At 46.4% G+C, this 25,380-nt stretch overlaps 2 protein-coding genes across 2 annotated transcripts in view; both read left to right on the plus strand.

Annotated features, from left to right (window-relative positions):
* Positions 1–71: 71 nt before the first annotated feature.
* Cse1 (chromosome segregation 1) lies at positions 72–3,339 on the plus strand. The gene has a single exon (XM_037434915.2). It carries the CDS (start codon positions 163–165, stop codon positions 3,073–3,075), a length of 2,913 nt encoding a protein of 970 aa, XP_037290812.1. The 5' UTR covers positions 72–162; the 3' UTR covers positions 3,076–3,339.
* A 3,816-nt stretch (positions 3,340–7,155) lies between these two features.
* LOC119164409 (uncharacterized) overlaps positions 7,156–25,380 on the plus strand; it is a 110,712-nt gene continuing 92,487 nt past the window's right edge. Inside the window, exon 1 of the mRNA XM_075868427.1 lies at positions 7,156–7,235. Within this exon, the coding sequence (XP_075724542.1) occupies positions 7,156–7,235 (80 nt within the window). The remainder of the gene's footprint in view (positions 7,236–25,380) is intronic.

The following is a 25,380-nucleotide window of genomic DNA, read 5'->3' on the forward strand; positions in this document are numbered from 1 at the left end:
CTCGAGGTTGTGCCCCCTACCATCAGTTATGTGCTGCTGCCTAGCGTTAGTCACAAAAAGTGCTCGGCTCGGGTTGGAATCGGATGCGAGAGTATAAATCCGTCATTTAAAGTGAGGTTTGCCGATTTCGCCGGCAAGTGAATGCAGTCCTTGTAATACAAGATGGAAATAACTGAAAATAATTTGAGCACGCTCGCCTCGTACCTCCAGCAAACGCTTCAGGTCGACGTGACGACTCGTCGCAATGCGGAGAAATTTCTGGAAACGATAGAGGTGAACCAAAATTACCCTGTCTTGTTGCTGCACCTCGTGGACAAAGCTGACATCGACATGGTGGTTCGTGTGGCCGGTGCGATTGCGTTCAAGAATTACGTGAAGCGTCACTGGGCGGTTTCCGAGGACGGCGCCGACCGAGTGCACCCTAGCGACCGCGCTGCCGTCAAGGAGATGATCGTCGGTCTGATGCTGCGCAGCCCCGAGCAACTGCAGAAACAACTCAGCGATGCCGTCAGCATCATCGGCCGTGAAGACTTCCCAGCCCGCTGGCCGAACCTACTGCCGGAGATGATCAGCCATTTCCAGAGCGGCGAATTCCACATTATCAACGGGGTGCTGCGAACTGCTCATTCTCTCTTCAAGCGCTACCGTTACGAGTTCAAGTCGCAAGAGTTGTGGACCGAAATCAAACACGTCTTGGACAACTTTGCAAAGCCGTTTACCGACCTGTTTGTGGCTACCATGGAGCTGGCCAACACTCATGCCAACAACCCGACTGCGCTCAAGGTCATATTCAGCTCCTTGGTGCTCATAGCGAAAGTCTTCTACAGCCTTAATTATCAAGACCTGCCAGAAATATTTGAAGACAACATGAATATATGGATGTCACACTTTCTTACTCTTCTTACGGCTGACAACAAGGTGCTGCAGACTGATGAGGATGAAGAAGCGGGGCTGCTGGAACAGCTGAAGTCCCAGATATGTGACAATGTTGGCCTCTATGCCCAGAAGTATGACGAAGAATTCCAGACATATCTGCCGGGCTTCGTAACCGCTGTTTGGCACCTTCTGACGACAACTGGGCCGCAGGCCAAGTATGACATTCTCGTCAGCAATGCGATCCACTTTCTTTCTGCCGTTGCTGAGAGGCCCCACTACAAGCAACTGTTTGAAGATGCCAGTGTTCTTGGTTCTATCTGCGAAAAAGTGATCATCCCAAACATGGAGTTCCGCACCACTGATGAAGAGCTCTTTGAAGATAATCCAGAAGAATATGTTCGCAAAGATATCGAAGGGTCGGACATTGACACACGGCGGCGTGCTGCTTGTGACTTAGTTCGTGCTTTGTCCAAACACTTTGAACAGAAGATTACTGAAACATTCTCTCAGTATATCACGGCAATGTTGCAACAATTTGCTAAAGACCCAGCTCAAAACTGGAAGAACAAGGACGTCGCTATTTATCTTGTTACCTCAATGGCTGTCAAGGCACAAACAGCAAAACTGGGTACAACACAGACCAGCTCACTTGTAAATGTGGTCGACTTCTACCGAGAGTTCATTGCCCCTGACCTTCATAATGAGAACCTGACCGAGTTTCCAGTACTGAAAGCTGATGCAATCAAGTACTTAATGGTGTTCCGAAATCAGCTGCCTAAGCACATGATTCTTCAGAGCCTGCCGCATGTGGTCCACCTATTGCTTGCACCGAGTTATGTGGTCCACACATACGCTGCCAGTGCTGTTGACAAGTTTTTCACCATGAAAGACCCACAAGGGAAGGCCGTAATCGCTGCTGCTGATGTGGGGCAAATCTCGGAGCAGCTATTGAAAAACCTTTTCCAGTCTTTTGCTCATCCAGGCTCCGCAGAGAATGAGTACATAATGAAAGCGATGATGCGCACCTTCTCTCTTCTGCAGGAAAATGTGTTGCCCTACCTGAGTCAACTGCTTCCTCTGCTTACAGGCAAGCTTGTGCAGGCCAGCAAGAACCCCTCAAAACCACATTTCAACCACTTCCTCTTTGAGACACTCAGTCTGTCTATAAGGATTGCCTGTGGGAAAGACCCATCGGCAGTGGCAGGCTTTGAGAGCAGCCTGTTTCCAGTGTTCCAGGATATTCTTCAACAGGATGTCCAGGAATTTGTGCCCTATATTTTCCAGCTGCTATCTCTCATGCTGGAATGTCACAGTTCACCCGTGCCTGATCCGTACATGGCACTGTTCCCCTGCTTGCTAGCTCCAGTACTGTGGGAACGGCCGGGAAATATCCACCCGCTGGTTCGTCTGCTGCAGGCCTTCATCGAGCGAGGTGCTGCACAAATCTTGGCTGCTGATCGTCTGATGGGTCTATTGGGTGTCTTTCAGAAGCTTATAGCCTCCAAGTCCAACGATCATGAAGGATTCTACATTGTGCAAAGCATTTTGGAGCACATGAGCCCAGATGCAGTAAGCCAGTACATAAAGCAAATTTTTTTATTGCTCTTTCAGCGACTTCAGAGCTCTAAAACGACCAAATTTGTGCGAGGCCTGCTCGTCTTCTTTAGCTTGTACGCGTACCGATATGGCGCACCTGCTCTCATCTCCACTGTAGACAGCATCCAAACTAAGATGTTTGGCATGGTCCTAGAGAGGCTCGTCATTGCCGATGTACAGAAAGTCACAGGCCAGTTGGAACGAAAAATCTGTGCTGTAGGCATCACCAAGCTTCTTACCGAGGCCCCTGCCCTCATCGAAGGGGAGTACTCACAATTTTGGGGCCCTCTTCTACAAGCCCTGATTGACCTCTTTGAACTGCCTGAAGATGACAGTGTGCCAGACGATGAACACTTTGTAGAAATTGAGGACACTCCGGGATACCAGACGGCTTACTCGCAGCTTATTTTTGCTGGGAAGAAGGAGCACGACCCCTTCCAGGGAAACATCCCGGACGCACGTTTGCATCTTGTGCGGAGCCTGCAGAAACTCTCGGCTGCCTGTCCCGGTCGTTTGGGGCCCCTTATCAGCAGCTCACTGCAGCCAGCGGCCAACAACTTTCTGCAGCGCTACTTTCAGATGGCCAACGTACAGCTCATGTGAGAGCTGGCCTTTCCATGATCTGTGTGGCTTCTGCACAAGAATCGAACTGAAGCTGTCAGCTGCAATGTGACCTTTTGGCATGGACTGAGGCTTAGCAAGTTTTGCCAAAGTGCTTACAGTCCCAAAGCAGAATATGTGAAGCCAGATTTTCACTTGTGGACGTTTGTAACACAGTGCACTTCAATCGGCTTGACTGCTGTTAATAATGTAAGGGCTTTAGTTTTTTTTTCTTCTGTGTGAAATAGAGAATGTTCATACACTTTCCATTTAGTTTGTGCTTCATTGTTACAGAAAACACAAGACCAAAGGGCTGTGGCTTAGGCTAGATTGTGCTGCATAATTTAGTTTATTTCCATATTTGAAGAGTGGTGTCACAAAAAAAAAAAAAGAAAATGCCAGGCCTGCACGGAAGGCACAGCAAAAGCTAGACAAGCGGCCATTCAGAGCCTTTAAAAAAAACCCTCATTAAGTAACTACTACAAGCACACTTGATACCCACTAGAGCATTAATAATAAAACTTCTTGGATAGTAGGCGGGCATTCGCTATGCTATTTTTTGTCATTCTTCTGAGAAGCGTGGTATCCACTAAACACTTGCAAGGAATTTCGTGCCCATTGTTCATGCAGTGGAATTATGGCTGAAGCGGGTATGAGCCACAGTAAACGGGGAAATAAGAACAACCTTTTGTGATGGGTTGGAGCATTGGACGACCCACTCATTGCACTACTCGCAGTGTGCAATGACTGGTTGTTGTTTCGCTGTTTTAAAATGCTTTATAAGTCATATTAATTTGATTGCTTTCCCGACATCAAGCCTGCCTAAGGCAAGTTTGCCAAGTCCCAAGCAAAGGTGTGGCTCAGTGATAGAATACTGGGCTGGCACCCAGCGTACAGTTGGTGCTAGTTTTATTTTTATTTTTCTAATTTCACGCAATGTGGTTACGGACACCAGCAGCGAACAACTGCGCGTGACTCGAGTTGTGATCTCATAACAGCTTCTGCTGTAAAAGGAACAAATTACCGAAGCAACAACAAATAAAGTACTTATTGCCTAGAAATACCTATCAACATCATCACTAATGTATCTTGTTTTATTCTGTATTACACAACTAAAACACATGAAATAGTGCAAAATTGGCACATAATGAAAGTGGCTTTTCATTTAATGGAAATGAAAGTGCAAGGTAGGCAGAAAAATATGCGGCTTGAGGAATAGTGACGCTGTAGAAGATGAACTGCTCTTGATTCAATGTAGATGAATCAGTTTACAAGGGTCGCGTGCACTCTAGTTGTCCGCCGCCGATATCCGTAACCACTATCACACGAAATAAGAAAAAAAAAAAGAACGCCAGGCCTGCACAGTCGCAGCGAAAGCTAGAAGAGTGGCCTTTCAAAGCCTTATCTAAACACTCATTGGTTAACTGCTGCAAGCACACTTGCTGGGTACCCACTAAGGCATTAATATAATAATTTCTGGGTAGCAAGCTGGCATTAGCTACGCTATTCTTCGTCATTCTTCTGAGAAGCATGGTATCCGCTAAACACTTGCAAGGGATTTTGTGCCAATTGTTCATGCAGTGACTGACGACGATGAGGAATTGTGCGTGAAGTGGGCATGCGCCACAGTTAATAGGTGATCAAGAACAAGCTTTTGTAGTGGGTTGGAGCATTGGACGACCCACTCGTTATGCTATTCGCATTGTGTGATGACTGGTTATTCTTTTGCTGTTCTAAAACACCTTATTACTCATATTAACACGATTCCTTTCATGACATCAAGTCTGCCTAAAGCAAGTTTGCAAACAAGCACCATCATGGCTCAGTAGTAGAATACTGGGCTGGCATGCCCAGTATTCTAAAGCACAATTCGAGCCCCTACTGTGTCTTTGGTACTAGGTTTTTTTCTTATTTCTGTGATAATGGTTACGGACACTAGCAGCGGCAGACACCTACGGCGCTGTGCGTGACTGAGTTTTGATCTCGTAACAGCTTTCGCTGTAAAAACTTGGTAAATAAAAACACCAAGGTCACAGTGGGATTCGAACACTCTTCCCCTGCGTGCCAGCCCAGTATTCTACCACAGAGATACCCTGGTGCTTGAAGCTCTGTTGCAAACTTGCCTTAGGCAGGCTTGATGTCGGGAAAAGACATCGCGTTAGTATGAGTAACTAAGCATGTTAAAACAGTAAAGGAATAACTAGGCTTCACAAAATTCAAATTGCATAACGAGTGGGTTGCCCAATGCTCCAACCCACTAGAAAAGCTTGTTCTTGATCACCAATTAACTGTGGTGCATATCCACTACAGTCATAATCCCTCGTCAACGTCAGCCATTGCATGATTTGGCTCAAAATTTCTTGTAAGTATTTAGCGGATACCACACTTCTCAGAAAAATGACGAAGGGTAGCATAGCGAATGTGAACCTGCTACCCAGAAATTATTATTATCAATGATGTAGTGGGTACCAAGCAAGTGTGCTTGCAGCAGTTACCCAATGACTGTTCAGAAAAGGCTCTGAAGGGCCGCTCTGCCAGGTTTTGCTGTGACTGTGCTGCACGTTCTGTGGAGGCCTGGCGTTGTTGTTTTTTTTTATTAAACTAAGAGTAAGAACTGGGTGTTTCAGGTAGTACTAATGTTAAGTTGATTTTCTGCTGTTTTGAGACATCTGTAAGATTGCAGTGTATCAAAAGGTGTTTGGAAATACCATGCTGCAATAGAAGTGTCCAGGGAGAGAGTATTTGTTATAGCCACACACAGTTGTCTAATGTTTTTTTTCTTTGCCATTAGCATATTGGCATATGTGCTTGTATTAAATGCTATGATGACAATGCTTCAAATAAGCTAGTTTATATGCAGATGTGATAAAGTATGGCATATGCTTGCTGATGTACTTGCTCAAGCTTGCTTGTTATTAGTTATAAATGGCACTTTATGAAAATTTTATGTCTTGAGGCTTCTAATGCAAAATAGGTCACTTTTTATAAATTGTGATTGTTTCATCATTATGAGTTGTCTCAACATGCTCATAAACAAAAGTAACAATGAGTGCATCAGCTGGCCACCAATTCTGTAAAAGTTAGTGTGCTGGAAATGCTGTTAAGTTTTAATGCCATAGACGTCCATATTATGGCAGTACATATAGAGCATTCTGATAGAACTATGCCTTCATTATCTTTATTCATTCTTTTTCGTGAGGCACCCCGTGTGGTCACCAAATGTGCGGTACAAAACCGTGGCACAAAATCTCGATTTTTTCAAAATCAGCGACCAGGTATGAGTCACTTTGGGTATTATACTCAAAACGTTTCTAAAATCCTGATGCAAAATCCCCTTAGAAAATTATTCATATATAAGATATGGGAAAGGCATTCACAGAGTAGCACACATTTCGTTCGCCCTTCTGCCGCCATTGACCTTCTGGACTGTCCCCACCCTTGCGGGACTAAATTTCCTGATTGCGGCCCGCTTTCTGAGGCGAGCTTGAGACCTCTGCTTTGGAACCTTTTTATAATTTCAATGCCTTGCGGCTTGCTGCAACGTATTCCTGCTCAAAGCTGAAGAAACACACTGAGAAAGAATGCGTCCGGGAAAGTCGTCATTTAAATGGGGCCTAATGCATATGTAAAATTTATAGCCTCAAGTTGCTTACAAGATGCCGTAAACACCATCGAAAGGTATCTCTGACACTGCGGCCTCAACTGTGCCCCCGAGAAGTCTGAGCATCTCGTACTCAAAGCAAGGACGAGAGGCAGGCCTCCCATATACGAACAGCCCGACCCTTGCGTCACCCTCAACGGGACCATTATTCCGAAAGTTGATACGCTACGGGTGCTCGGACTTCACATACACAAAGATGGATCGGGAGCGGCTACCATACCGAGACTCCAAAGAACTCTTTCGCAGCTCACACGCCTCGTCAAGATGATGCTAGCTCTGCTCACCAGCCGCATCACGTACGGCACGCCATACCTCAGTTTAAAAACTGCGGAAATAGAAAAAAACTTAATATTATGATAAGAAAGGCAACCAAAGCCGCCTTGGGACTACGACCCATGGCTTCTACTTCACAACTTCTTAAGATGGGTGTCCACAACACGTGGCAAGAGCTCGCGGAGGCTCACAAGAAGAGCCAGCTGGAACGACTCACGCTCACTGGGAGGTCGGTACTCCGGTATCTTAACTACAGCGAATCGTACATTGTTGATGCAGACCGGGAAAAGCGCATCCCGGTGGAAGGTCGAGAATCCCTGTCCATCGCGCACGCAACATGCACGATTCCACAAAGGTAGACGAAAGGCTAGAGCAGAAGCTTTTCAACGCAAGTTCAGGCAAGACTCGAACGCCCGCTATGCCGACGCGGCCAAGTACCCCCGTAGAAAACGCGTATGCCATCAGCGTCGTAGGCTCTCAAGGCCGAGAGTTAGCGTCGGCCACAGTCAAAGCACGCAACTCAAACGCCATTTCCCATGGAGGTGGAAATGTTGTAGGCCCGTGTGCTCAGATTTGGGTGCACGTTAAAGAACCGCAGGTGGTCGAAATTTCCGGTGCCCTCCACTACGGCGTCTCTCATAATCATATGGTGGTTTTGGGACGTTGAACCCCACATATCAATCAAAGCAACTCAGATGCAACGAAAGAAGCGGCAAATCGCTCTCGTTACCACCACATGTAAAGACGCTGTGGTGATCTTCACTGACTCGCAAGCCGCTTGCCAGAATTATGCGAAGGGCCGCGTCTCAGCCGACACAATTAACATCCTGCAATGGCGAAGCTCTCCACTTCCATATACCTGCGTAATCTGGGTTCCTGGACACGAGGGTCTACAGGGAAATGAAGCGGCCTACGCCACTGCCCGCGAGCAAGTCAGTTGGGCTGCCCTGGGACCTAAGGATGCCCGATCCGTGGCTGCAGAGATGGAGGTAGTAGAAAACACCTACTCGTCGCTACTTTAACACTACACACTGGAGCGACGGGTGTACCCTCCACCCCATCCAAGACTATCAAAGAAGAGAGCGTTATTTTCAGACGCCTACAAAGCAACATTTGCATACATGGCATATTAATGTGCCGCCTCTACCCAACGACACATGGCTGCATGTGACCGCTCTGCAGCGTACCAGACACCCTGGCCCACTTGCTCCTGGAATGCCAGTGCCATGCAAACCACGACGTGCAACTGGAGCGGGACCAAGCCCCAAGAATAAACGACGACCACCTAATGGAAACGTGAGAGGCCAAGCTCGTCCTCAAGGACCTGGAAGACACGCGACAACTCGTCGCCAGATCCAAGAGGGCAGTCGAAGCCAGAGGGCTCCTGGACTAGGGAACCCTCCCACCTTAGGGTGATACCGGGCCTCGCTCGGAACGCTGTTTCTAAATAAACGTTTATTTTTCTATCTCAAGTTGTCAATGTATTTACGTTACCCTCAGAGCGCATACGTTACAGTGGAGGGTGGGTTATACAAACAAAATAATAAACAAAAATATGCAATAAAATAGATCACACAAACACAACAAACGGTGAGAATATTTGTTCAAAGAACATTTAGTTATTATAGGCGCAATACATATTTTGGCATCAATGACAAGTAAAGCGGCTGACTGCGGACAATCCATGGTTCCGAGACGACATGCGCTCCCGAGTTTTCGGGAACGCGTACCATCATTGAAGTCATGGCGAATGTGGTGCATGGTAACGCACTGTAAAAAGTACAAAACAGAACGATGCCGTGACTTTCAACAAACTACCGAATCCAACATAACCAATCGCAGGCTTTTTACATCATAGCGTTTTTTTTTTTTTTTAGAATTCGCGGGTCATGAGTGCTGTGTTAAGTTACCGACTCTTTGCGCCAGGTGGCATTAGGGGTAGTTTAATTGGTTGGCAGGCTGGTGATGCAGATGGTAAAGGAAAGACTACAGACATGGGCGGAGAATGAGGGGGTGCTGGGAAACCTACAAAATGGGTTCCGTAAACGAAGGAGGTTGGAGAACAATCTGCTTTCATTGATGCAGTGTATTGAAATAGCGTAAAAAAAAAAAAAAACACACAGGCCTCTGTGGCTGGCATTTCTAGATATCAAGGGAGCTTACGATAGAGTGATTCAAAAAGACTTGTGGGGAATACTAGACACACTAGATGTGGAAGATGTACTCGGCTGCTGACCCGCAGGTCGCGGGTTCGATTCCCGGCTGCGGCGGCTGCATTTTCGATGGAGGCGGAAATGTTGTAGGCCCGTGTGCTCAGATTTGGGTGCACGTTAAAGAACCCCAGGTGGTCGAAATTTCCGGAGCCCTCCACTACGGCGTCTCTCATAATCATATGGTGGTTTTGGGACGTTAAACCCCACATATCAATCAATAACTAATCTTCTAAAGGATATCTATAAAAGTAGCCAGGTAGTTATTAAATGAGAAGAACAGGTACTTGAACCTATAGAGATACAACACGGGCTTCGACAGTGATGTCTCTTGTCACCTTTGTTATTTATGCTTTATTTTCAGGGACTAGAAGCCAAATTAGAAGGGAGTCGACTTGGATTCAGCCTCTCTTTTACCAAGCAAGGAAAACACATTGAACTGTCATTACCAGCATTGATGTATGCAGATGATATAGTATTAATAGCCGACAAGGAAGATCTGCAGGGATTGATAGACACCTGTGTTAATAGGGAGATAGGTTAAATTTGAAGTTCAGCAGGGAAAAATCGGCAATCATGATTTTTAATGATAACAAAGGCAGTGATCATATGATACAGGAAGTCACGCTAGAAATAGTGGATAAATACAGATACTTCGGCGTATGGGTAAATAAGGGGGCTGAGTATCTAAGCTCGAAAGATACGTAATGACTAAGGGCACCAGGAATGCAGCTGTAATGAAAAATAGGGCACTGTGGAACTACAATAGGTATGACGTTGTGAGAGCGATTTTAAAAGGTGTCATGGTCCCGGGTTTGACGTTCGGCAATGCGGTCTTGCGCATGAAATCAAAAGTTCAAGCAACATTGGAAATTAAACAACGTGGCATAGGTAGACTTGCTTTGGAAGAATACGGGAATACACCAAATCAGGGGGTACAGGGAGACATGGGATGGACATCGTTTGAGTGCAGGGAAGCTAGCAGCAAGATGGAATTCGAGGAGCGATTGAGAAGAATGGGAGAGGAGCGTTGGGCTAAAAAAGTTTTCAGTTGCTTGTACATGAAGAATGTCGATACTAAATAGAGGAAACGAACTCAAAAATTGTCAAGCAAGTATTTAAACAACAGCAGAATACCATGTCAAAAAGAAACATCGATTAAGAAGAGGGTGAAGGAAACAGAGAGGGACATGTGGGTGATCGAAATGCTTAAGAAATCATCACTTGAGACCTACCGAACTTTTAACCACTAAATTGCAAGGGAAAATATCTACGATAATTCTCGGGGTAGTTCTCTGCTCTTCGAGGCTAGAACGGAAGTATTGCGGACCAAGACGTACCGCGCAAAATACGAAGGCACAGACACGGTATGCAGTGCGTGTAGAAAGGAGGAGGAGGAAACGGCTGACCATTTGATAATGGTATTTAAAGGGCTCCTCCCTATAGTCGAAAATAATGGCGCTGAATTTTTCAAAGCATTGGGGTTTAGGGACAGTGAAGGCAAAATAGACTTTAAACGGGTAGAAATAACCAGGAGGAAGCTAACTGAATGGTGGATATATATATATATATATATATATATATATATATATATATATATAGTTCAACAGACGTGCGAAAACACAAGTTTTACTAACGTTTCGGCAGGTGGGCCTGCCTTCGTCGGAGTGAATCCTAATGGACACTAGCGTTTCAGCAGGCCCACCTGCCGAAACGTTAGTAAAACTTTTGTTTTCGCACGTTTGCCGACCTATTTTTCTACCGCATTTTCCACCGGATCCCTTGAATTTCACCCCACTACACACACACACACACACACACTCAGTATATATATATATATATATATATATATATATATATATACTGAGTGTGTGTGTGTGTGTATATATATATATATATATATATATATATATATATATATGTGTGTATATATATATATATATATATATATATATATATATATATATATATATATATATATATATATATTTATTTATATATATATATATATATATATATATATATATATATATATATATATATATATATATATATATATATATATATATATATATATATATATATATACATACTGACTGCCCTATGGTGGCTGCCGACCAGGGGAGCAGGCTTCAGGGGGCGAGGGAGGCGGGGCTCGTGTGTTTGTGCATGTGCGTGTATATATTGTTGCAACGTGGAAATAACAGAACACAGGACCATGGTGTGACATGGAAAAGCAAGGTCTATATTGACAGATAAAAAAGGCCGGTGATGATGACGATGACCTCTATGTATGGTTCACACCCATGCTGCGATACTGGCTGAGAAACGAATAATTAGATGGAAGGGATCACATATTGGTTGTGTATCTGAAGAATTATAGAATGGTTAGAATAAACTAATTTTACTAATTTAGAGATTTGTGGACGACTCAACGCCGTCTTCCTCCGAGGAACGGTGGTGGATGCTCAGGCTCGTCACTTCGTTGTCCTCTGCCATCCGTTGTCCTCTGTCCTTTCAGATAGCGCTTAGGAGAGCACATGTGCGCTTGATTCGCTGTCAATTCGCAGCATTCGATTCACCGCGGTGCACAAGAAGTCGGGTGACACCCGCGTGCCCCGTGACTCGAGGAGTTTGATTTGCACGTTCGCTTCGCCATTGAAGCGTTCGTGTTTTTTATAGAGAAATCTAGCTAGAGCGGGACGAAGCATACGGGGGGTTCTGAGAGACATTTCTTGGTGAGGCACGGGCGGTGCCAAGACTGAAACGGGGCATGCAAGGAAGGGTGTTTCCACTCCTCCAACGTCGTCGGAAAAGTTCATCGGAACGCAGCATATCCCCTAAGGTGCACCTCCTTCTCTTCCTTTTTTTTTCTTCTTCCCTACGTGCCCGGTTTCAGTTCCCAACGGCATGTATGGAAGAGTGCTCGCCCAATTTTTGTGGCGAATACTCAGTTTATGATGGACCGTGAATATACATGACACGCCGCGATGCCTACAAGAAGAGTCCGCACCTAAAACGGCGTTCGCATGATGTAAAGTGCACTGGAAGATAGCAACAACGAATGGCTCTCGCCTTCGAGTCGTTCGCATACGGCCACATGTGGAGGCGCAGGTAGGATTTCTTTTTCTTTTTTTTTTCAGAAAGAGGGTGGGGTGCCAGGTCCCAATGTGCCATCCACTAGCACCGCCGGGCTAGACTGCACTAGAGTTACTGTGTATGCTCCCTAGGTACCTAAAGATGGCATATGCAGTATCTCTAGGCTGCACCTGCTAGAAGCGGACGCACATGTGCAGTCTAGCCCGGCCGTGCCACTGTCACGTGCACCTCGATCGTTTCTCTTGCTTCCAAAAAGAGCGACTTTTTGCTGCGTCCGCAGGTGCGTGCAGGCTTCGCGGCCACCGGGAAAAGCTACGCAAAGGGGCTTCGCCTGCTCGCTCGCTAACTCGATTAGAACTGCCTGCCTTTGCTTCTTGTTGTCGGGGTTATTGCTTCGTGCACTTTGTCGCCGCTATTCTGTAGAAGTCGACCGGAAAGAGTTGTTTATGCGGTGTATTGAGGCGAGAAACTTTGGGTTTGGACACCACAGCCGAAAAAAAAAAGAATTCCGGGAGGTCCGGCCCCCTTTGTGAAGTGTCTATGCGTGTGTTTGTATAGGTGTGCGCGTACAACATCCACACAGAAAATGGAAAAAATACGTGGGGTGGTCGACTTGAACCCACCAAGTTTCATTACGGGGACCTGTGTTCGTCACGTCAGAGCGTTCGACATACGTCTCAATGCTTCTGGAAAACTTCCTTGATGCTGGGGGGGCTTCAAGGAAGATTTCGACACTGGCCCGTTCAAGGCTGGTGTGGCTCAGACCCTTGAAAATAGTTCTTGAGGTTTCTTGGCCTAAAGCTCATTTTCACATTTGAGCACATCTGTTGGCAGTATACGAGCCACGTGGCACCACGCCTTTACTGACTTCCTCATCAGGCCATTCCAAGCTCGTTAAACAAAGAATCACCAAACTCGCCATAAGATATGTTTCAAGTTAATCCTGTTCGCCCACATACCAGGCCAGCTTTCTCAACCAAACAAATCACTTGATCACAGTAGGCTAGCTGCCCTCAGCATGTCGTAACTTGAGTGGCTGAAGGTTCTTTACGGACACTCAGACTAAACGTGTACAGATCCACAGGTTATATCAATGATCACTTAAACCAGCAACGCGTCTTTTTTATACCTTATATACACGACATCACACTGTCTCACGATGGTATAAAGACGAACGTACGGGTGGTTTTTTTCCCGTACCGAACCAGCTTTCGAAGCTTTGTAAGGCAAGCCGCAGAAAGGTACGCGTGTACAAAAAAACCTTGGCACGAAATCTTGATTTTTCAAAATCAGCGACCTGGTATGAGTCATTCTGGGTATGATAATCGATACGTTTCTAAAATACTAACGCAATATCTCCTTAAGAATTTATCCATATATGACATAGGGGAAATGCATTCACAGCGTAGTTGACATTTCGTTCGCCCATCTGCCGCCCTTGACCTTCTGGACTGTCCCGGCCCTTGCGGGACTAAATTTCGTGATTGCGGCCCGCTAGCTGAGGCGAGCTTGAGACCCCTGCTTTGGAGTCTTTTTATATTTTCAATGCCTTGCGTCTTTTTTATACCTTATATACACGACATCACAGCATTTCAAGATGGTATCAAGGGGGACGTACGGGTGGTTTCTTCCGTACCGAACAAACTTTCGAAGCTTTGTAAGGCAAGCCACAGAAATGTACACGTGTCATCCATCACAAAACATATATATGAATCCTTTCAGTAAGGCATCGTTTATTCTATTCCAATATCACGCGGAAATATATCGGACAAACTGACAGGTGCCTAAATAACAGACTTCGCGAGAACTTTAACAGTTCTAGGAATACAGCAGCTGGCCATCTCAGTCGGCATTGCAGGACCTGTGGTTCGTAAACTAGCATCGTCGTCGACGCCGGCAACATTGAGACTACCTGCGAGATTTTTGAGGCTGGTGGAAAGAGCGAAAGCGGGAGCTTCTGGTATCAGCGCAGCATCTATTGACCCAACGAAAAATGAGTTTGCATTTTGAAAACAAAACGCGAGAAGTATATCATTTCAGGTGCGTTAATCAATCTGCTTCCGTCCCCAAGTTATCGTTGCAACTGAATTTGCTTTGTCGGCCCAGCCACTACTCTTAGTGCCTGCGAGCACCAGTCAATGTATATGTTCAGTCTATGTTTGATTAACATTCTGTCGGAAGTAAGCGCATAATCTTGCCATCCCTTTCTTCGTCTGTGCCTTTTGTGTGTGTGTGTGTGTGTGTGTGTGTGTGTGTGTGTGTGTGTGTGTGTGTATGTGTGTGTGTGACACAAGTTTAACCCTATATCACGTATCTTCCGATGTTGTTATGCGAAGCGTTGTTATGTTGGTTAGCTAATATACTATAATTTCGGATTGCACACTGTAATACCCAGTGTAAGCAGTTCTGCGTGAAGCCAATGCGTCTGTTCTGACAATGATAAGATGGCGGCATGACCACAGCGGCAACGAGAACACGGCGACCAACGATTGCACTCTTCCTCGTCACGCGGAATTGGGAGAATCTCGAGGGCTTAGCAAGGAAACGATACGGTTATCTACTGCGGACGACTGCCTGATAGAGTGTGCTTAATTGACGTGTTGGAAGCGTGGGGTCTAGGGTTTAAAGTAATGGATGTTAAAAAAAAAACGCGGGACGAATCCAAGAGTTTTTCTTCTGTGCCCTTGCATTAACGCCTAATGAAATCATCATGTGTTGGCACGCAGAGAAATAGAGAATCTGTGTCTGAGAGAAAAGGAACTGCGTTAGTTGCGTTAGTTGTGATTTGCAGAAATGAAAAATTTGGGAGGGTGCCGCTATCAACTGACGTTTCTACAAGCGAACTTCAAGTGCATGCGCAACAGTTGCAGCCTGGAAGAAGACAGGACCGTTTGGCAAAACGCCATGGCTCCAGCGACACTGCAAGTTACAAGGACTTTTCGCCTTTGAAAGCTTCCATCTTCCCCAGAACTTCTGCCTTCTTTAACTGTGAATTGTGTAATTCATTTTTACAACTAAAATCACATGCTTCCGCGTTTTTTCGTTCCTTTTTTTTGCTTTTTTTCCTTGCTGCTAGCTGTCATAGTCGGGGGTCGCCATCATATAGGGCCGGAACCAGCAGTGACGAGTGCAGTTTCAGCCTTGATGAACACGACCGCCGTGACAGCTTCAGAGATTGTAGTTATAAGAGGGAAAAGAAGAGAAAAGTGAGCCCCGCAACTGTCTGCATCAGCGTGTGACACCTCAACAGTAGCTCACAAGGGATGGGGGTGAGGAGGGAATAAAAGGATGGGATTAAAGGTAGAGAGATATATATATGCGCAAGGACAGCGAGCGACGACATAAGAGAGATATGAAAGATGAAACACGGTCACAGGAGTCCGAAGACGGGGCACCACTTGCGAGAGCTCTTGTCGGCGTCAGGAGATGGCGTATAGGTCAGAGCTACGCTGTCGTCGGAGGTCGACGTCAGGAGATGACGTTGGGCCAGCCCAGTCGGCCAGAGCTACGCTGACGTCGGAGATCGCGAGGGCACAGCCGGTCGGCACGGAATCCAGCGAGCGAGCCCAGCCTCAGAACACGACCGCCGTGTTGTATAGCTGCATCAGGTGTTCTTCGGAGAACGTTGACGAGGAAGAAAGCAGGGCAGACGCCGCCAAAATAGTTTCTAGCGTCCAAACGGTGCAAAGCCGTGAGGGCCGATCATAACACTGGCCTACTAATTCATCCGAATAAATGTTGCTCAACTCGGGCAAAAGAGCGAACAAGGGTATATACGTCTTAGGTGTTGGGTCGGTTGTTACATTTGCTGATTTGAAAGTTGTTCTACTGTTTCGCCGCTTAACCTTGCAACCTGGACTTACTCTCAAACTACCATGCTAGCCTTGTGAGGGCATATACATCGCTGTCTTGCTCATTCCTAAAATATGTAAGTTCATTTAGAAATTCAGTCAAAAACACTTCAGGCGTCCACGCGCTGGTTGTTATGCACTAGCGATAGTGATATCTATTGCGTCTTCTCATCCGTTCAGTAGCATGCACTCTTGAAGAAAGTAAAAAAAAAAGATTCAGCTGCTGGAACGGTAGGGGAAAGGAGCCAGTTCACTGCAATCTACCAACTCCCGAGCAGCGTCTCCAACGGTTTGTCCAGGTATACAGTAGACGGGGACATTCGGTTTTTCAAATGTGCCCTCGCATTGTCAAACGGAAGCAGCGGGATTTCCGCACTCCGCGTAACCACCTCTTCTCTTTCTTTTGCTTCTTTTCAACGTTTTGGGTGACAGGAGAACGGTTGCGACGCAGACAGGTTCTTTTCTCACGCCAACCCATTGTGTAGCCGGACGCATTCTCACGGCGTGCCGCGCCCCCAGGCGGTGTCCCGTTGCGCCGGCGGCCATTGTGAGGACGTAGCTATTTACTGCTTCATTTGTTGTCTGCGTCGGCGGCGCGCGTCGTGGCACGCGTAAACGACAACAGGTGCATCATGCGAGGTGTTGCGAGTCTTCGTGAGCTTTTTCCGCTAGGCCAATGTTTGTTGTAGCGGCAGAAAGGAGGACTTCGTGCAGTGCGCTGCCGCGGAAGAAAAGGGTGCGGCGAGCCCAGGGGAAGGGCAGGGATGGGATGGCTACTCGGAGCTTGAACTGTGGGAGCCGAGGAGGCGTTCCTAAACCGTTTGTGGATTACGTCTTGCTATAGTCGTCTTCATTGGACAAGCTGCTTTTTATTTATTCACTAGCGAAATTGAATCATGTGCGCAATGTTCCTTTGTTCTTAAATGATCGAGAAGCATAATACTTTCTTTTTTTTTTTCGTTTGTACCTGTACTGTACTGACACAGCCACGAGTCTGGGGCGCTCATGCTAAAGAAACTCGCGCGCACGCATTCAAAGAAAAGCAACAGCGAGAGATTATATGTTCTCCATAAAAAGCAAACCTTCTACACCGAAAGAGTTATGCATTTCGTTATGCCGTTACGCGTTCGCAAAAACTATCATGGCCTCTAACTGTCTTGCGCGTTCAGCACAAGAACACGGCCAGCGCGAAAAAGAAAGAGAAAGAGAAAAATAGAAAGAAACAAAGAAAGATTGAGAGAGAGAGAGAGAATTGGAATAAAGTGAGAGAAGGAGATAGAAAGAGCGAGAAAAAGGTAGAAAGAAACAGTCAATAAACAGATAAGTAGAGGACTCATGATGATGCCAGTTTCTGGGAACCCGTAACGTCATAACCAAAAGCATAACAGACGCACCATAGACATTCACCTGCTTGCAATAGCAACGCTGAGAAGTTTCAACAGCGTTGATTTGTGGCACAATTCGTGCGATGACTATACCACACATCCACGCCGATGATCGTCAAAAGGATTGGCAAACACCAGAAGCGTGCAGTCCCGTATTTTATGTCACAGACACTTGTCAAATCAACTTTGAAACGACGCTTGTCTTGAGGCTCTTGAGGCACGGATCAATTTTGTCTACCAATTTCTGTCAGCCCTGCAGTCTCTGTCTTGCGCAACCTACGGCAGGCCCGACTGTGCTCCATTGACGTAAGGTGGATTAAATTCTGGGCTCTTCCGTGCCCGTATTATGTTGTGGTTATGAGATAAGGCGGAACGAAAGAACAGGAATTGTTCGCGGGGCTCGTATCGTTGTTTTGTTAAACACAACATAATCAATCCAACTGGCACATGAGAGTGCAGAGAAGTTAATTATGTATTCTTAATTGTAGTGTAGTAATTATGGCATATATTTATATGAATTAACGGACTAAGAAAACAAAAACAGCCTTTTCTGTCGGCAGGGCCCCAACCCACTAACTCCGAATTACACATCACGGCTGAAGGCGTTCCCTAGCACTTTTTTTTTTGTATTTCTGTGCATGTAATTCCTGTGGAGGCTGGAGAAGCCAGAAAGGGAAAGAGGGTTAGACCCCTCTCCCAAGTTAGCCGGGACAAGGTCCTGCGGAAACGAAAGAAGAAAAATTGTTTGAGGATCGAGCTTTTTTTTTTTTTTTTTTGACAGGAACGATCAGACGAATTTAAGATACAATTAAGCCAAGAAAACATAGGGGGCATTATTTTTGTTTGTAAATGTAGCCTAGCAATTGTGGTCTAAATTGAAATGCATACTCCCTACACCGCTGGTGGGTCGAGGAAACACCCGGCTCTCCTCCCTCGGTGCTTAATAAATCTATCTATCTATCTATCTATCTATCTATCTATCTATCTATCTATCTATCTATCTATCTATCTATCTATCTATCTATCTATCTATCTATCTATCTATCTATCTATCTATCTATCTATCTATCTATCTATCTATCTATCTATCTATCTATCTATCTATCTATCTATCTATCTATCTATCTATCTATCTCTGTGTTTCAAAAGCCGACCATTGGTATAACGGATATCCAGGTATAGGTCTGACCATTGATTAGCGCACAGTAAGTCCGTGGGGTCACTGTTGACTTTGCCCACCACGCGTAATTAGAATCTCTTATATGACATTGTTGGCATGCTTGATGCGAATTACAGCATGTTCTCCCGAGAAAGAAAAAAAAAAAGATACGAATGATCACATTGTAATATTGTCATCAGGCTAACAGGAAGATGCTAGCAGATTAAAGGTGTCTGCTCAAGAAGATGGCTGACACACAAGAGCGCGCGCACACCGACCAATGTCGTCGTTCTCATTGAAGATGCTGGTTGGTTACTGCAGTTGTCAGCCTATATACACCTCGCGCCAGTATATTTAAAGTTACTCAGTTTTGAAAAGAATTAGTAGTGATGTATGTGCACAACTAATGTCCCGGGTTAGGGCAATGACAATATGTGGGCGGTAATTCGAGCGAAAGTGTCCGGTTGTCAATGGCGCCACAAGGCCTTTCTGCACGTTGATCAAAGCACGTACGCTGTATACGTACTGCTCATTATATGCACAGAAGTGAACTTTCATGTGACAAAAGGTATTCAACTAGAGGGTGCCCAAACATGGGCTTAGAGAGCCGCAAGTTGATCTAGCACTCATACGGCAGTAGTGTACACTATAACATGGATGCTGATTGGAAGTTTCGTCATTATGTAATATTATTAGTAATCGCCTTGTGTATAATATGTCGAAAGTTCCTGTCATTTGTGCCTCTGTCTGTTCGTGTCCTATCTAGACTCGTTCTGTCCTTTTGAATGGGGCCTTGGTGTGGCTCTCCAAATTTTCACTTTACCGCAATAAAACAGGAGGAGACTAACCACATCGTCGATAATGTCATGAAACAGCAGGTTCCCGATGCACGTTTCTCGAAATGGTCGAAAAGGAATGGGTATATATTCGAGAGCTCGGCTGAGATTACAAAATAAAAAAAAAAAAACATTCTTGTACGTCGGTTGATCGGTCGAATGACAGAATCGGTGCTGAGGGAAAGGAAACAGTGGTGATAAAGCATGCACTGAGAAGAATGAATCAGCCTGGGACGTTCTCGGCGGGGCTGGGTGACAATCGCAAGCTTCGGGATTAGTTCTCCTGGTGCGACTGCGACCGATTTTGAAAAAAAAAATTCATTACTAAAATTGCTAAATATAATAAATATGTAATTCGCAGTTTTACAAGCAGCGTGCTCAAACAGACTCGTCTATATATGAGAAGACCAAAATTAAGAACAAGAAGAGTGTGACCCAGGAAGTGCAGCCTATACTGTATGTGCCCGCAGCTGTATATACCGAAGGAAATGCTTCTATAGTTTCGGCACCGTCTGCCTAACAGCGCCAAAAAAAAAAAAAAAAAAGCCCCGCCGTGGGGCATTTTCTCATCGCAGCGTCACCGAGCTGGTGCCGAACGAGTTTGACCCTGTGCTTCGTGCAGATTGGCGGATTTCGGACGTGGAGGGGGCAGCTGAAAACAGCGCTCATTGAAATCCAATGAAGGCGCAGCGCAAAAGTGTGTCAGTCCGCAGAGCTGCAGGAGAGTGGAGTCGGCGCCGCAGTGTCGGGCCCGGGTCAATCGATGGCCGGCGCCGCCCAGGGCGCGGCGTCGCCTCTGGGCGCCGGCGGGGCGGCCGCCTATCGACCACCGGGTCGATCCCGCCACGGCGCCGCCAGAGCGGCAGGAAGTGTCAGCCGGTCCCGCAGATGCGCCCACCGACAGGGCGCTCACGGCAGTTGGTGTTGTTCACCGCGGCCAGTGTGACGACGTTGGTGGAGCGCTCTAGTCACAATTTCTGGTTGTCAGAACCATACGCAAGCTAAACTTAGCTGAACACAATCTGGCGAAGCTTCGGTCTTGGAAAGCCGTCGGGGGAACGAGTCAGCTGACATCGCGGCCCGCGTGAATGGGCCAAAGAGTTGTATACCGATGCGGGACATAGCAGGCGCGCGTGCTTCCCTTTCGAGGAATACGTGTTGGTCGACTTCCGTCATCAAAGCGTTCGAAAGAAAACAGAGAGGGGGCGGGGAGACGTACCACTCTAAGGTCCCCCCCACTTTTGGCGGAACGTCCCAGGTTCGCTACTTCAGAACGGCGGTTATAGTGCGCATGCTTTGCGATCATCGCCAGTTCAGGAACTGCTGTTTTCTTCATCAAGTAGAGAAGCGGCAACCCACTCTGGACGGTGTGTGGAAGACGAGTCCGAAAAGTGCTTTTCAGCTTTTTCTTTGAGACAGAGGGCGATGATATAGTATACACCACGTCATGTGGCGTATATAACTGAAAAAAAGATTATACGGACACGCGTACAAGATATGACGTAAACCAACCACACCCGAATTCGAAATGTGCCACATCGAGGCATCGAGGAAAGCCTGCGGGTCTGCCGGCATGCCGTTGTTGCACTTCTCCCGAAGCGTATACGTTCTACGCGTGACGCATTCTGACGTCACGCGTCAGGGCTTTGCCTGGCGTACGTGTACGTATAGATTAATGCGACACCCTCCTATACGCTTCGTTGGCGAAAGCTGGACACGTACCTCAATCAATGCGCGCTTCTCGAGCATTCGACACTCGACGAAGATGATCCTTTGCAGCCACTTCTCTCATATTTCGGGGTGTGCGAATAGTGAGTTTAGAAACGGATTGAATACAAGTCGAGGTCTGTAACTTTAGAACAGAAAGACAATGATCTAGGAAACACCCATAGGATTGTGCGACATTTTCTATGAGTAATACATGTTCAGAAGGGTATATTCCGATCACTAACCTACAAAAAAATGCATAAATGTGTAAACTGAGGTAGCCTCGTACGCGTGCAATGACTAGAACTTTAGAGATGTTTTGCCCGTCTGGGTTAATTATTACAGCGTTTACTTCGATATTGCACAAAGTCGCTAGCTCTAAAATAAAACTCATACTTCAAAGATAAACAACGTTTCGTGCATCCACATCGTCATGAATCTCAAGACGGTGATAGTTGATTGAGGACGCTTTCGTCTCGCCGACGTTAAAGTTTTAAAGGAGGACGCATATATTCGGTGATTAATCATACAGCGTCGACAGTTCAGTAAAAGCCTGCACGAGCTGCATACATCTATGGTAACTCAATAATTAAAACAAACAAAAAATGATCCTTCGCTGTTCCAACGCACTGTTCACTTGGGGTTTCAATCTAGGTGCTTATTATTCTAAAATTTCATTCGAAAAATAATTGGTATTTTCAATGTGCACTAGCACTATTCGACTCTAGTACCGAATCGAAGAGAACGGCTATACGATTCCTTATTCCAAATTTGTGAATATTCACACAGGGCCATATTACACCGACATGACAGGTTTTGGTGAGAAAACTATACCCTGGGCATGGAGACTACTGCACCAAACCGGGCACGTGAGTATCGCCAATATGACGTGACCCAGGGAGGCAGAATGTTTCTTTCTTCTTTCTTTTTTTTTTTGGGGGGGGGGGGGGTGGCCTTTTTGATTCAAACTGGGGTCCGGGCAGGGCCCGGCAGGCGGATGTGTTCGGGTGCCATTTTGTGGCGAATATGCCATGGCAAAAAAACATTATCGGGGATGAGGCCACGCGCCCAGTGTGCCAACCCGTGGCTACGTCACTGACATGACTACATGATTCTCGCTCGCTCCCGAAGCAGCCCGCAATTTGGCGAACTTTTGGAACTACCTATAATCAAATATTATTCATAGTTTGTGACACGTTCGAGGAATGGATGCCTCTCATATATATACTCGGTTTGGACTTAGCAGCTATTCACTTGAAAAAAAAAACTTGCTTTTAATAGAAGCTCCGTGGCTACCCCCCCCCCCCCCCCCCCGTGATGCGCGCGGTCAATATCGCTCACACAATATGTCGAAGGGAGTCACATTTCCCCGTTCCTCTCACAGCTGCGTTCATTTGGCTCCATCCGCTGAAAGTGAACGGCTTGATAGTGTGCCGAAATTTCGTGATACACTGCCATTGTTGGTTGCCATCGTTACCGCTCCATTGTGCCCCTCCAGCTCATCGAGTTCCAGCGCCGCCTGTCCCTTAAAAGAAGTGCTGCTGCTTTTTATTTTTTGCATTTCTTGCTGCTCAGTGTTTCTGGCACAAAGAGAAACCAACGAAATGGCGCCACTATTGCCGAGCGGGCTGGCGACATTTCATCAGACCGCGTTTCATTGAAGGAATGCCTTTTTTACATGTATACTGTTTCACCGAGAACTGTTTCATCAGGGAGGCCATGTGTGTACCACTCTTCGTACCGTCCTGGATGTACCAATGGCATTCAATCTAACTTTTCATGTTGACAGCCACTCAAGTGGTAATCACTTGGACGTCAGCCCCACGTCTGCCGTGAATATATGTTCTTGATGGCCATTTATAATCCCAGGAATTTCGTCCCCGAGGAGCTTTTTTTTTTTCTGATCCTGAATCACTGCTAATTATTTTCTTTTGAAATAATCCGAACCCGGCAGTGATTTTCCACTGAACCGTTGTTTCAATCGTGTTGTGTTTTATTTCTTTGTAGTTTCCAAGAGCGGTGCATGCTTAAAGTGTGATGAAAAATCGTTTGGCATTGATGTGATGTCACTGCACTCTAGCTAGCGTTTCGACAAGTGGCCGAGTTGGTGCATAGATTGGTTTGCTGGAGTTGTATTTGTCAGGGTTTCTCCGAACAGGCATGCTTGACCGGTGGCTTCTTCACCCCCCCCCCCCCCCAAAAAAAAAAAGACCTCTTCGGCACTTTAGCTTGATCTTTGTTGTATCTCCCTTTTTCACGAAATGTGTTTTATGCCACAGCCAAGCGCTCAAACAGAAGTGTCTTCGACAGGGACCCCCTCGAAGACATGTCCGGGCAACCCTGCTCTAACTAAGTCGATATTAGTCGAAACATTGGCCCCAGCGACATTCTCGTTATTGAATGATTTTTAACTAATTCAAGAATCTATTTTTCCCTGAAGCTCTGTCTTGTTTCAACACTGCTAATTAGTTACCTGTGGGGTGCCGTAGGAAAGCCAGCTAAAGCTCACGCTTCAGCAAACTTCTTGAGAACCACTTCCGAAGAATAAGCTCACCCTCGGTGACATTTCGCTTTTCGCTGCCTATATACGCGCGCGTTTTTCCAAAATATGTAGCATGCGCCCAGCATGCACTACTACTATAAGTGGAGCTCCATGTTGAACGTCGTTCCATTGAAGCAGCAAGAGGCGAAGTGGTTGAGGCCTATGCTGTGCGATGTGAGGATACGTTAAAGAACCCCAGATGGTCAAATTTCCGGAGCCCTCACGGTGTCTCTCATTATCATATCGTGGTTTTGGGACGTAAAACTCTAAATATTATAATTAATATTGTTGGCTTTTGGGCTCTACGATGGGAGAAGGGAGGGGCGCTGGAAAAAAAAGCTCTGCTCTCCCCCCATATGGTGAACCCCGCTCAGGCAGGTAAGTTCACTTGTTGAAGCGTTGGCTAAAGCAGCATTCCCTGTTCAATGATTTCTCATCCCCTTAGGCATCAATCTCCCCCTGAACGCCTGTGTTGTTTCAATGTGGAATCAGATTAGATACAACAGAGCCACTCCACGCATCGCAGTGCAACTGCAATACGCAGTGAAAACGAGCCAACGAACAACGAGTAGAACGGGGCCCTTAATCGTCCATTTCTGCAGTCTGGCATGCGTCAAGAAGCTTGTTCTGCTGTCGCCTCCAACGAAAGCACAGTGCCCCTCAGCTAGAAACATTTTCCGAATGGTGCACGCTTGGTTATAAGGTCCCCAGATTTTTCAACAAAAACAGAAAAAAAGTCTTGAGACTTTGTGTTCGGCAGATAACATGAAGAACAGATGCAGGTTCTAAATAACTTGCTCGCATGGCGCACAACCCACCGAGGACCAATGCAACACCACCTAAACAGCGTCAATAGTCCATAAGTGGTGTTGACCAATGTCGGCATTTTCTTGGAAGCTGGCTACAGGAGGTCGCGCTTGATGCGACGGTGTCGCCATTTTGGAGGTCCGAGCACTCGCCGCACGCACAAGAAACGCGCTGTGTACGAGATCCGTACGATGACTTGGATGACGAGACCTTCCGGGACACCTCCTGGACGCAGACGCACGGATACTTCCGTAGCAGTGTAGCACGGACAGCGTTGAGTGTCGCCACTGTTATGATCGGCCTGCCTTGCTTGACGCCGCTTTGACGCATGAGACATTGTGGCTGAGCTTATCCTGATTTCTTCCGAGTCAGCGCTCCCAGAGATGCACCAAGAGCGGCGACAACAGAGAAATGGTTTTCCTAGTTATCCGAGGTCGTCGGCGCCCATCGTAAAACCTTTTGGACACGTCTGACCGACTGACGGATTAGGAAGAGTTGTTGGCCATCGAGGTGTCTTGCTTTGTCGTCAAGGTGCCCTGGGCAAAGGACCTAGCACCTGAGAACCGTCTGCGGATGCCTTTCCCACATTTTCCGTGGCGCCTTGATGCCCCTGTTTCCACAATTTGTGGTCTGCCTGGCGCCGCATAGCCATCACTGCAACAGACTGCGAAATTGACTTCTACGCAAAACTCAACGTCTTCGTGCTGTGTTGTATCGTGCGCGGTGTGCAGAGTTCTCTCCCTCGCCATGGGCTGATTCCCCCTTTCGTGGATTAGGA

Source organism: Rhipicephalus microplus, chromosome 1, assembly GCF_043290135.1.
Source record: "Rhipicephalus microplus isolate Deutch F79 chromosome 1, USDA_Rmic, whole genome shotgun sequence".
NCBI classification, from domain to species: domain Eukaryota; kingdom Metazoa; phylum Arthropoda; class Arachnida; order Ixodida; family Ixodidae; genus Rhipicephalus; species Rhipicephalus microplus.